At 36.7% G+C, this 13,728-nt stretch overlaps 1 protein-coding gene across 1 annotated transcript; it reads left to right on the top strand.

Annotated features, from left to right (window-relative positions):
• Positions 1 to 305: 305 nt before the first annotated feature.
• On the top strand, positions 306 to 13,391 carry LOC132104064 (solute carrier family 2, facilitated glucose transporter member 1-like). The gene is made up of 11 exons (XM_059509262.1): positions 306 to 735; positions 1,564 to 1,693; positions 5,378 to 5,476; positions 7,766 to 7,926; positions 8,961 to 9,201; positions 9,520 to 9,682; positions 10,836 to 11,023; positions 11,353 to 11,457; positions 11,552 to 11,650; positions 11,770 to 11,973; positions 12,619 to 13,391. Exons 2-11 carry the CDS (start codon positions 1,679 to 1,681, stop codon positions 12,967 to 12,969), a joined length of 1,626 nt encoding a protein of 541 aa, XP_059365245.1. The 5' UTR covers positions 306 to 735; positions 1,564 to 1,678; the 3' UTR covers positions 12,970 to 13,391.
• Positions 13,392 to 13,728: the final 337 nt, after the last annotated feature.

The raw sequence follows: 13,728 nt of genomic DNA, 5'->3' as shown, positions 1-13,728 counted from the left end.
AAATGCAATGTATATAATGATGCAACCCTGTCATTCAATAAAATCATCTGGAGAAGTCTTGTGACTCCTCATGCAGGAGAATTTGGTTGTTATACTGCAGAATTTGATACTGCCATGACTCAGGTGCCTCTTTGAGACCAGAATAAACGCAAGTGGGATGTGCCTACTGCGTTTTTCAACGGTATTCGTAGATAAACAAACAAAAAAAAACATATATATTACATATACTAATAGTATTTTTATTACTACTTTTTATCACTCTACAAATTTCAGTAAGTAAAAGCTGCGTGGCTGCATCCTTTGGAGTTTGTGGTACCCGGTGCTGCATCTATTTGGTAGCACCCATCAGCTGATGCTTTATCAAGGTCACTCGCGCAGAGCATCATGGGCGGTGTTATCGGATGCGCATTGCGCATGGTCCCACCCCAAACAACATCCTAACCTATAACGTTACCTCGCCGAATAAAGTATTTCAGCATCACGAGGCGCTATGACAACAGCCCTCACAATGCCTGGTGTGAAATACTAGTCGTGGATAAATAAAGGGGCGGGGTGAGGTTTTACGTGCGTGACTGGCGGTATTCCGTCAAAGGGGAACGTGCGGTTGGTCGTGTCTTTGCGTCGTGTGACGAATGAAAAAAATCCATAACCGCCAGAGCGAATATCTCTATATTCAGTGCCAGTGGGTCAACGGGATACGTGCACAAGCTAACGGATGCTCAAGACGCACAAAAGGTAACTGCAGCCTCAACAAATTATTTCAACTGTCATATATTTAAATAGTGGTAGATTTACCAAAATAGCCGGATGCAGATAACTGTAGTAGCCACATCTTTTATTGTTTAGTGTAACTTAGGCTACATCAATTTAACTGCGTCAAGTATGAAAGAGTGATGAAAACTATGGTGAACTTTACAATTGTAACGTTACATGCCTCGGTTTGATCTATTTTGCTGGTTATGTGACCTTATATTATTGATTTGGCGCTTAAAATTACGAAAATAATTATTTTTAAACATGTATATGGTCAAAAATAGGTCTGAGGTGAAAAACTATGCTACCAAATCCACTTGTCAAAAAAGTGGACTCAGTAATGTGCAGAAACACCTGTTGTACGACAGTGTACTTTATAGTTTATGTATTTATTTAAGAGTTGGCTTCATTGTTATTTTGGCGTTGTGTTTTGTTGTTGTTTTGGTCTTGTTATTTTTGCACGGTGGAAGGAAGGTTCTGGGTTGGGGTGGGGGCATTACAAATTCGGGGGCATGGTAAAAAATAGTTTTACATGTAAGTACGTATTTGTACATAATTCCATCCAAAACGGTTTCCAAAAATTAATTTTTACCATAAAAGTTTACAAGTTCGCCTGAAGATTTAACTATGGCAGCAGTGACGTTAGGCTTATACTTCGCTTAATATGTCACTTGTGGTTTGCTTAACTTGTAAAAGCGCTAAAGGATGTTGCGCGAGATGATATGAATTAGATTATTTAGAAAAATTCAAATAAATTGTATAATTCTCACACTACTTGCGCTAATTTATACATTTTTTACAATCTTGCAGTTTTAAAAGCCAAAACAGTCACGAATAGGAACGCATCGCGGGCATAAGGAGATTGTGTACCCAGTATCACCTTCACTCGGAATCCATCAGTCTTGGACGTTTCCACTCTGGCACGATGGAGGGGGAGAAGGTTAGTGCTTTTAACCTGTTGTCCTCAATCAGTACAGGCTGCTTATGTGCTATAGTTTAATGATCTGTTCCCACAAGACTCGACGTGTATTTGAATATGGCAGTTATGCATTTTAATTACGTAAAAGGGTTTACATATACTGTAAGTTTGTGTTGCATCTAGGAATCATGACTGTAATGTAGACCTAAATGCCTTGCTTGACTTTAACCATTTTAGCTATGCAAATTATTCATATGTACATGCAGTCTTTGTTTCATCACTGAATGTTTGTCAGAAGTCAATCAATATGATCATTCAGCAGTATCATGCATAATCATGGTGTGTTTGCTGTAATTTCATTGAAAGGAATGTCAATGCAGCTTTGTAAGTCTTTGGTTCTTTTAATTGTGATGATTTTGGCTCACATTTAACAAAAATCCACCAATTCTCAACAAATTAGAATATGTTGACATGCCAATCAGCTAATCAAGTCAAAACGCCTGCAAAGGTTTCCTAAGCCTTCAAAATGGTCTCTCAGTTTGGTTCACTAGGCTATACAATCATGGGGAAGACTGCTGATCTGACAGTTGTCCAGAAGACAATCATTGACACCCTTCACAAGGAGGGGAAGCCACAAACATTCATTGCCAAAGAAGCTGGATGTTCACAGAGTGCTGTATCCAAGCATGTTAACAGAAAGTTGAGTGGAAGGAAAAGTGTGGAAGAAAAAGATGCACAACCAACCTAGAGATCTGCAGCTTTATGAGGATTGTCAAGCAAAATCGATTCAAGAGTGAACATCACAAGGAATGGACTGAGGCTGGGGGTTGGTTTCCAAATGAAATACAAAACTTGCTCTCATTTGATCAGAGCACTTTGAACCACTGGGCAACAGTCCATTTCTTCGTTTCCTTAGCCCAGGTAAGACACCTCTGACATTGTCTGTGGTTCAGCAAATTCCTTGACAAATGTGCTTGACACATTGATTGACACAGGTCAAGGCATACAGATGTGTCAAGGAATTTGCTGAACCACAGAAAATGTCAGAGGTGTCTTACCTGGGGTAAGCAGAAGAAGAACTGGACTGTCATCATCTGCTGGTGTTGGTCCAATGTGTTTTTTAAAACCAAAGTCACTGCTCCCGTTTACCAAGAAATCTTGGAGCACTTCATGCTTCCTTCTGCTGACCAGCTTTTTGAAGATGCTGATTTCATTTTTTTCAGCAGGATTTGGCACCTGCTCACACTGCCAAAAGCACAAATGTTGGTTAAATGACCATGGTGTTGGTGTGCTTGACTGGTCGGCAAACCCAGCAGACCTGAACCCCATAGAGAATCTATGGGCTATTGTCAAGAGGAAAATGAGAAACAAGAGACCAAAAACTGCAGATGAGCTGAGGCCATTGTTCTTCCAAACCACCTCAGCAGTGCCACAAACTGATCACCTCCATGCCACACCGAATTGAGTAATTAAAGAACTGTAAAACTGTAATTAAAGCAGAAGGAGCCCCTACCAAGTACTGAGTACATGTATAGTAAATGAACATTCTTTCCAGAAGACCAACAATTCACTAAAAATTATTCACATTGGTCTCATGAAGTATTCTAATTTGTTGAGATGAATTGGTGGGTTTTTGTTAAATGTGAGCCAAAATCATCACAATTAAAAGACTTAAACTACTTCAGTTGAATTACTGAAATATGACTTTCTAATTTATTGAGATGCACCTGTAAATGTTTGGGAGAGATAGGGAGAAAGAGGCAGAGTGGGTGCTGAAGTTGTATCCTCTTAACCCTCAGAACGTCAGCAGATTAATTCATTCTGGGATAAAATGTTGTGACTGTGAGCAGATTAGATGTTTTCATTCATAGTTGTACAGTATACAGAATGTTTGAACATTTCTGTCAAGGTTGTCTTTAATCCATTTCCAAATTGAGTGTTTGACTCAGAATGTATTTGTCAAGATGACGTTTGCTTCAAAACTTATTTCACTGAGTCATCATGACTTGAGTGTATTTGTATGTGTGTGGAAGAGAGCGAGAGTAATAGGAATAATTGGATCAGATTAAAAGGATGCTATTGATCTACATTTTTTTCAGACAGTTACATCCAGTTGGTTTTGAATAGATAAGGCAAAATGTTGCACAACACTGCATCAACCTACACAGATGCATCCGTGTCCTAGAACTACTGCTGTATTTATTCAGTTTATGGTAAACAGTATATACTCCTTTTGTTTTGATATAGTTCAATAATATCTTTAAGGTCACCCGTGTCGAATGTCTGACCATCTCAGCATCACACAGCCCTTCACAATTCACAGTGTCAGCACTGCTGTGTCCTATTGCTCTAGAAAGCTGGAATCTGTAGTCGCAGTGTTGTCTTACAGCTGAAGGCAGGGCCATTTTAGGACATGGCTGATTTGTGATGATTAAGATGAGCTCTTTAATAATATGCTGTTGGCTGTTGTTGTGTTTACATTCCATTATTTACTACATCAGTCAAAGTGAATTCAGGTCCCCTGTTTGCCCTGTGTGCATTTGTGAAATCCCAACATCATGATTTCAAAGCGGAAAATGTGTGCTTTATTATCTCAAGCATCAGTTTATGATGTTATTTCCTTTACATCAACATAAAGTATATTTCACATTGTTTGTCAAATACATAAGTAGAATGTATTGTTTTTGGAGGTTTTATAGCTCAGTCCCATACACCGAAAGCACAGGGGGAACAGATTTTCCTAAAGACCTGAGAAATATGGTCCCCCTCTCATATTCCCTTCTGAGGCTTCATTAAGCACTGCAGTGATGCTGGTGATCTGTTCCCCCTGTGTTTTCGGTTTATGGGACTGTAGATGAAAGTTGTTACACATAATGATGACACTTAAGTACATCACCAGCATCACTGCAGTGCTTTATGAAGCCTCAGAAGGGAATCACAACACATCAATATTTAACCCCTGTATGTGTGTGCTTATATATGTGTGTGTGTGTATATATATATATATATATGTGATTCATTTTAATTAAAATTGGTTAGAATCTATTATATATTAATTGCATATAAATAAATTATATATCATTCTATGCGTAATATAATCATTATTACTGTATATTTTTTATTTTGATATGTTATGTTGTTAAAAAATATAATAAACATTAATATTTTGTTACAATTTGGTCTATTACAGTTTGACAGTTTTTTATTTTGTCAACTAAAAGTTTTTGCCATTTTAGTCAGAGCAAAAGTTAATAAAATGAATGAATATGACATGATGAATATTAAAGGACATTTTCACCTAAACAAACACACAAAAAAAAGATTTAAGTCTTAGCACTGTTCTTCTCTTTCTTGCTGTCATTTTTCTCATTTAGTCTGTTTGCCGCTGAATTAGTGTTTCTAATTTAGTTGAACTTCCTCCCAGGCTGTCTATACATTTCATTCTGCAGACATAAATCTATAAATCTCGAGAATGGCTTGACCTTTTTTCATTCATTCTTTTCAGTCTTAATGCTGTTTAAATATTTTTTAAATATTGAAAATGTTTAGTATATAAATGTTTTTAGGTTTTTAGAAATACATAGATGTAACTTTTATGATAAAAATTTACAAAAACTTAAATAATAATAAATAAAATAAAATAATAATAAAAACACTAAAATGATGAATGAATAACCAACCTTGAACCTTTTCTCTCTCTCACAGAAGCAGGTGACATGCTACCTCATGTTTTCTTTATTAACGGCTGTAATTGGCTCCCTACAATTTGGCTACAACACAGGAGTCATAAATGCCCCTGAACAGGTTAGTAGGTGTGTGTGTCTAGTACAAATCAAAAGTTCTAACACACATATACTTCACAATCAAACTATTGGGGTCAGTACGATTTATTTTAAGTGTTTGATGCAAGAATGCGTTAAATTGACCAAAAGTGATGGTAAAGACTAGGGATGGGCGTTTTCCACAAATATCACATTCGAATATTTGAGCTCACAAAAACGAATATTCGAACATTCGTTTATTTAAATTAAGTTTAATGAGTCAGACGTTATTTTTCAGCAACATTTGTTTTCGTCATTTTGAACAAGCTTACAATAAGCTTGAACATTACACATCGTGTTTTGTAGCTGAAAACCTTTAACAATGCGTGCAAACAAACAAAAGTACAGATTAAAAGCAACAACAACAAAAAAAGTGAACAAAGAAAAAACGTAAAGCAGCCTGCAGCAATTAGGCTATTGTACAGAATGTAGCTTACACTTAACTTTTAAACTGTCAGCAAATCTTTTTTGCTTTTTTTCTATTGTTTCAAATGTTCTTGTTAAGAAATACGGGCATGTAAACATGATTGGGGGAAAGTCGGCTCCTTAGTCTGTTAACAGTAAGGCTGACCGCGGAGAAAACGCGCTCTGACGACACAGACGTTGGCGGGACTCACAAATAACGGTGTGCTAAGCGAATACGTTTTGTGAAGCGCTTCGTGTTTTCGTTTCACCACTGAATGGGATCCTCATCTGGTGGAATACATGGCTCCAGCAAGAACTGTTCTCACTCGTCTCGGCTGGACTCTCTGTAATCATCGCTGGAGAACTGGCTCAGCCTTTTCCGACGAGTGGGCATTGCATCTTCTTCATCGTTGGTGACTGCGGCTGCATCCGCACCACTCGCATCAAGGGAAATGGTCCGATAATGTTCAAAAAAGTTTTTTTTTTCTTCTCTCATGTTTTCATCGAGAAACCTGAGATGTTTGTGCCGAGGGTCTAGGGCAGACTCGAGAAGAGGAGTTTTCACTGCATTCTCCAAGTTAGCAGTGTTTATTCGTTGCTTGAGAGATGCTGCAACAATGTTCTTGGATCACTTTCTGTGATTCTCCACGGCATATTTGAAGTACTAGAAGACCGCAGTTCTTTTAGGGGGCGTTCACATATCGCGTCTTTTGCATGCTCAAGTTCGTTATTTCCAATGTAGGCGCGCGGTATGCGCGCTCATAATGGAAGCGACGCGGTCGCGATGCGCACGCGGTGCGACGCGCCCGTTTTTTCCAGGCGCATCCGAACAGCATCGAGTTAAAAACATCTCAACTTTCAGAATGCCGCAAGCGCACCGCAGGTCATGTGACAACAACTAAACATTCAGCTTCATCCTTTCCTGTAACAACGTTGAAAGCTCAGCCAAGATGAAGGAACAGCTGATCATAGCTGTATATGGATTGCCATTGTGAAATAAATTTAGTAACAGAGCTACTGAAAGCGATTTTTTTTGTGCTGCAAATCCATTTATCCTTTGCTGAAATCCCGCGTCTTCATGGAGAGAACGCGTCGCCTCAGGAGCGCTTCTGCCCGAGCGCTTTGGAAAGAAGGAGAAAGCGGAGCACATAGCCTTTTCCACGCCTTATTAGGCGCGATATGTGAATGGCCCCTTAATCATTCATTAATTATTTTTTGCTTGCATACACCTTCAAATATGCCGTGGAGAATCACAGAAAGTGACCAAATTAGGTTTTATTGTGAACTTTTTTTTTTTTTTTTTTTTGCGAAATTCGAATATCATTTTTATTTATCGAATAATTAGAGCAGAACGAATATTCGAATGTTCGCCTATCCGTGCACATCCCTAGTAAAGACATTAATAATGTAATACAAACATATTTCTATTTCAAATTAATGCTGTTCTTTTGAACTTTCTATTTATCAAAGAATTCAGTTTTTTTTTAGTTTTCACTAAGATATTAAGCTGTTTTTAACATTAACATAAATAATAATAAATGTTTATTGATCACCAAATAAGCATATCAGAATGATTTCTAAAGGATCAAGAGCTGCTGAAAATTCATAGGAATATTTATAAAAATAAATCACATTTTAAAGTATAGTAACAGAAAACAGTTATTATAAATTGTATTAATATTTCTCAGTATGACTGTTGTTTAAAAAAAGCACCCTTGGAGAGCATAAGATACTTCTTTTAAAAACATTACAAATCTTACTGATCCCAAACTTTTCAACAGTCAAACTTAAACACACACGCAGACACAAATGGGAGTATGTGAATTATGCAGTGACCATCTTAAATGAAAACCTTTTACCCTCTTAGCAACTGCGAAAATTTTTTAATGCCACATGGATGGAGCGTTATGGGGAGCCCATCAAGCCGGGTGTGTGCACCATTGTGTGGAGTTTTGCTGTGGCCATCTTTAGTGTGGGTGGAATGATGGGATCATTCAGTGTCGGTGTCATAGCCAACAAATTTGGAAGGTGAGTGAAAATGAATCTGTCATGTGTAATAAGGCAAATGTTGACCAGTTTGGACTGAACCTGACATATCTTTTGTGAAAATCCTGTGCTCAGAAGCTTTTGCATTGTAAATCAAAAGCTAAGCTTGTTACTTCTTCTGTGTCATTACTCATATAGGTTTAAAGTCACCAGTAAAGACACACTGAGGTTAGAGATATGGCCTAGTGCTTAATGCATTTTGTTCCAGTACAATGCACCGTGGAGCTAATGATGACATTGTGGGTTTGAACCACTTCCCAGTTCACATTATCTCCATCACTCCCCGTCTTTTATTTTATATATCAGTAACATGGAAAAAATATAAGAAAGATGTACAGAGAGGTTTAGTGTAGTCATTTTTCACTTGTGTTGCTGTGTTGAGAAACCAGAGCTAGATAATACATCAGCAATGGCAGCAGAGATGAAGAGTTGACCTCTCTGTCTTCCTGTCTGCTTGAACACTGTGTCCACACTGTCAGAACAGACACAGAGCAAGCATTCATGTATGCTCGGTGGCCATTGTTCTTTTTCTGTGGCCTTCTCTACCACTCTCCCTGGTTTTGGCTGGTTTTTTTTTTCGTCAGCAATAATCAAGAAGAAAAATCATCAATTATAAAATTCACAACATTACATTTTGATTGTGTTGATAAATCCTTTATCATTTAAAATTATTAAATGATTATTAAATTATTTTCTTTGTGTGTGTGTGTGTGTGTGTGTGTTTAAATATTTGGGTAGAGTTTGGCCTATTACAGTTACATGTTTTGTTCTATAATTTTGCATGTTATTGCCAACGGAAAGTAGTATACAGTAGAACATTTTAGTTAAAATACAATAAAATGAACATGATGAGTATTTACTAAAAGTTTTATAGACATTGTCATCCAAGGATGGGTACAAGTTTTAACATTTGTGTTCTCATCTTTCTTGCATTAATTCTTCTCATTTCCTCTAGTGCTGAATTAGTGTTCCTAATTCAATTGAACTCCACCCTTGTCTGTGTTTCCTTTCTGCAGACGTAAATCTATGTTTCTTGTGAATATCTTGGCTCTGATTGGCGGAGGTCTCATGGGACTGTGCACTCTCTGCTACTCTTATGAGATGATCATTGCCGGTCGACTAATTATTGGGTTGTTCTGTGGACTCTTCACTGGTCTCACTCCAATGTATGTTGGGGAATTGTCGCCGACTCCCCTCCGTGGGGCCTTTGGGACCCTGCACCAGCTTGGGGTCGTGATTGGCATTTTAATCGCACAGGTAAAGCATTCTATGCCACAGCAATGTAATTTTGCTGCCCTTACAGTAGTTTTTGATTTTGGATATGACCAGATGGTTTATCAAAATTTGTGTAAAGAGCCTTGTGGCCTTATTATATGTTTGTGCCACAACAAAGCATTGGGGAAATATCCCCTATAATTAGTTTTGATGCACTTCAGTTACATGAAGCTTTTAATTGAATCTGCCGATCCATTTTTAAGTCTGCTAGCCTAATTTGTCCCATCATAACCTAATCGGTTTTGATTTGATATTTGTAAATGTTAAAGTTTCTTATAAGTCATGTCCTATTCCATCTAGATTTTTGGTTTGGAGTATCTGCTGGGTTCATATAAGCTCTGGCCTGTACTTCTTTCTCTAACCGTGCTACCTGCCATCCTGCAATGTATACTGCTTCCGTTCTGTCCCGAGAGCCCTCGATACCTGCTCATTAACCTCAATGAGGAAGAACAGGCCCGCAAAGGTAAGAGAGAGATCACAAATGAGCTTTATCTCCACTGAACTGCAGCCATACTTAGGCTGATGAAAGCAAACTACAGCAAATGCATTTTTTGCATTGCCTTTTGTTTCAATAGAAAATGAAAAAGTCCATGATGAGGAAGAAAAATAGGAAGAAAATATCGAGAGATTACGTTGGTCAGAAAAGAGAAAAAATTCAAATTTGCTGCCACTCCTAAACAATTTTTTATTTTGTGAATAAGGTTCTTCTGAGTGCCAATGAAATTGTGCCAAATGCACTTAACCTTATGTTTCCCCTTAACACTAATTATGTAATGATGTGTGCTCATGACAAAATGAGCTAAAACATCTGTTTAAACAGGAAACCTTTATTAAATAACATATACAGCTTTTCATTTACTGGAGATTGATAAATAATTTTACACCAGATTATTACACACATAAATGTGTAATAGATGCCAGCTAGCTGTAAAATGCTTTTTAAAAACTCCACTTTCAAAATGTTGTTCTGTTTGAGCATCTTGACCACCCAACACAGCAAACCTTTAAGCGGGATCAGTTGCAGCTGGCGAGTATCCAGGAAACCTATTTCCTGAACAATCAGTCTTTGCAATTCTGTTTGGTCATGCTAGGTGTTGGAGAAATTGTACACTTTCACTTTAAGCCAGATAAAGTTGTGATGTCAATTTAAACTACATGCATAATATTGTTTATATAAAAACACATTTTTGAAAATGTTACAGAATGTTTTTATTTAGTGTAAACATTATTACCTCATTCCATTTTCTGAGACATTCAGCTTCAAAAGTAATGAGTTTACCAATAACACCTAAGAAGCAGACTATTAGAGAATAACTCAGAATAACTCAATAATTCAGTGTTCTGAACACAGAGCCGTTGTTCACTGACAAGCTGTGCAAAACGTGCAAAATATGATTGTGTTTTTGCACAGCTTGTCAGAACCGGCTTTACTGAAAGATATGCATTAAATATTTCTTGCGATTTATCGTGCAGCCCCTATATATATATATATATATATATATATATATATATATATATATATATATATATATATATATTTATATATTTATATTTATTGCTGTATTGTGTTTTTGGTCTACTGCAAGTCACCAAACTTCCATTATTTTGTCCCTCAGCGCTGGTGCGTCTCCGTGGTTATGAGGATGTGGGGAAAGACTTGCAGGAGATGAAGGAGGAGAGTGCAAAAATGGCCATGGAGAAGAAGGTGACCATCCCAGAGCTCTTCCGCATCGCTGCTTACCGCCAGCCTCTGCTCATCGCTGTCATGCTGCACCTGTCCCAGCAGCTCTCTGGCATCAACGCTGTGAGTGACATACATTACCCATCATGCACTATGCTTGTAATTTTAAATGTATTTTCCTAGTATTTTAAATGTCAAACAGTATGTGTATTATTTATAATATGCAAACTTTATGGATGCTGTAAAAATTTGAATGTATTACTGCACTGGCTGTGTGACCAAAGCACTTTGCAGTGTCCCAAATTGTAATGTGCTGAACATCTCATTTCTTACTCATTGTTTGTTTGGACCGTCAAATGTATAATATACAATAGTGTTCCTGTTTTACATTCATATTACATTCTTTAGTTAACCATTTTGACTTTCCTTTGTGTGACTTTCTTTTTTCAAAGGTTTTTTATTACTCAACTGGTATTTTTAAGTCAGCTGGAGTGACTCAGCCCATTTATGCCACCATTGGAGCTGGAATAGTCAACACTGTCTTTACTGTAGTATCTGTAAGTATTTAATCATTGAACTATGCAAGAAAAAGTGTTGATGAGTGATGTGATGAGTTTGACACAATAATTCCATTTTATCCTTTTCTATAAGCTCTTTTTGGTGGAGAGGGCGGGAAGAAGAACTTTGCACCTTATTGGTTTGGGTGGAATGGCCATTAGTGCATTGGTCATGACCATTGCTCTCTTATTGGTGGGTCCTGCTATCTGTTTTCATTTTACTGAAGTTTTAAAATAATCACTGTAAATATCTGACCATCATGGGGAATACTAGTCTAATAACTGTATTTTCTTACCGTTGTCCCTGAGCAGAAGGAAATCGAGGCTGTTCGCTACCTTAGCATTGCTGCAATTTTTGCCTTTGTGGCCATGTTTGAGATGGGCCCTGGACCCATTCCCTGGTTCATAGTGGCTGAACTGTTCTCACAGGGACCACGTCCTGCCGCCATGGCTGTTGCAGGATGCTCCAACTGGACAGCCAACTTTCTTGTGGGAATCAGTTTCCCTAAACTGGAGGTATGAGCTTATTTAGATTAACCTTTTAATCCAAATTGCCATTACTTTAACCACTTACATCTACTGTATTTTCTTTTAAAGTAAAATGATTAATATTTTATATGAAGTGCCACCTTTTCAATTATATATATATATATATATATATATATATATATATATATATCAACTTTACACTTGAATTTCAAATAATTTTAATCTAACCCATTAAAATATATTTTTATTATAGTATTTTTATCTTTATTTTTATTTTATTATAATTATATTTTATCTCATGACTAACTGGTTATCGTGATCTTATTTTATTATACATTTTTGTATTCCTCTCCTTGTTGAAATCCATTTCCATAAATTAAAGAATTGGAGGTAGGAATATAATTTAGATTCATTTATTGAATCAGTTGCCATTACTTTAACCACTTAAAAATACAGTATTGTTTTTAGAGTAAATCTGTCAATATTCTGTACAGAGAACCAGCTTTTCAATTAAACATTTATAAACTTTTTTTAAATCACTGACCTATGAACTTGAATTTGAACTTTAAATGATTTTAAAAATAATTTTCCTAATAGAATACATTTTTATCTCATATTTTGTGATGTGTGCCCAATATCAAAATGAACTTTTTTCTTATTTGTGACTTCTAGGAGCTGTGCGGGCCATATGTCTTCATTATATTCACGATCCTCCTCATCTTCTTCTTCATCTTTACATACTTCAAAGTTCCGGAGACCAAAGGGCGAACTTTTGATGACATCGCCCGTGGTTTTGGCGGGGCTCCGCCTCCAACTGCCACCTCCTTGGAGGAGCCCGGCAGGGTCACACTTTCACTCTCTCCGGTCAAAGAAAAGATCCCATTGGTGGAAGCTTCCAAATCTTCCTCGGGACAGGGAGCAAGCTCATCTGAGCAAGCTGTGGCAGATGCTACAAAGCCTAGCTCAGTTACCCAGCCACTGATGGATTCTAGTAAAGAGGAGAAATCTAAATCCACCATCTAAGAAATGGTGTAACTATATAGCTTAATATGATTAAAACCATGACGTACTACTGAAGATAGAAATATAATACTATAGATTTATTTACTGAAAAAATATTCTTTAGAGAAAACAGATTAAGAAGGGAACCACAGGGGAAAGTCTCAGATCACCTAGTTATATTTTGAAAGTATACGAGAGCTCATAGTCCATGAGCGTTATTTTGGTTCGGTGCAATATTGTTTCATGTTCTAGATCTATTGCTCATTTATTCCTGTTTGTGCATTTTAGTGCAGCTTTAATGTGATTTATCAAACATTATGTCATTGTTTCCTATGTCAGATCAAACAGAAAAGGGGAATTTTTACATTTAGCCTTCCTAATTCTCACCATTTTCAATTGTCAAACCTTTTAGAAAACAAATAAAAACCAAAGTGTTTTTCCCTTGAATGATAGTTGGCGATCATCATAATCAAGGTTTTGGCACTGAGGATGTTCATTTTGTATAAATAGTAGTGTATATTGAGATATATGTTTTTAGTACTTCAGATCACTACTACCATTTATCAAAAATACTTAAAACATATTTAATTCGAAGATTCATTGAAAAATATTTAGATTTACAGAAAGTGCTTAGCTAGTAAAGCTTATGCCAAGAATAAAATCGCTAGTTTACTGCAAAAAATAATACATCTAAAGAAACAGACTAAATCACCAAAAATAACCAACCAGTGTTCAATAAATTGTACTCAATAACTATAATTGTAACTATAGTTAAATAAT

Source organism: Carassius carassius, chromosome 25 (assembly GCF_963082965.1).
Source record: "Carassius carassius chromosome 25, fCarCar2.1, whole genome shotgun sequence".
Classification (NCBI taxonomy): Eukaryota; Metazoa; Chordata; class Actinopteri; order Cypriniformes; family Cyprinidae; genus Carassius; species Carassius carassius.
Note: the sequence above shows the minus strand (reverse complement) of the source record. Positions and strands in the feature narration are given on the sequence as shown.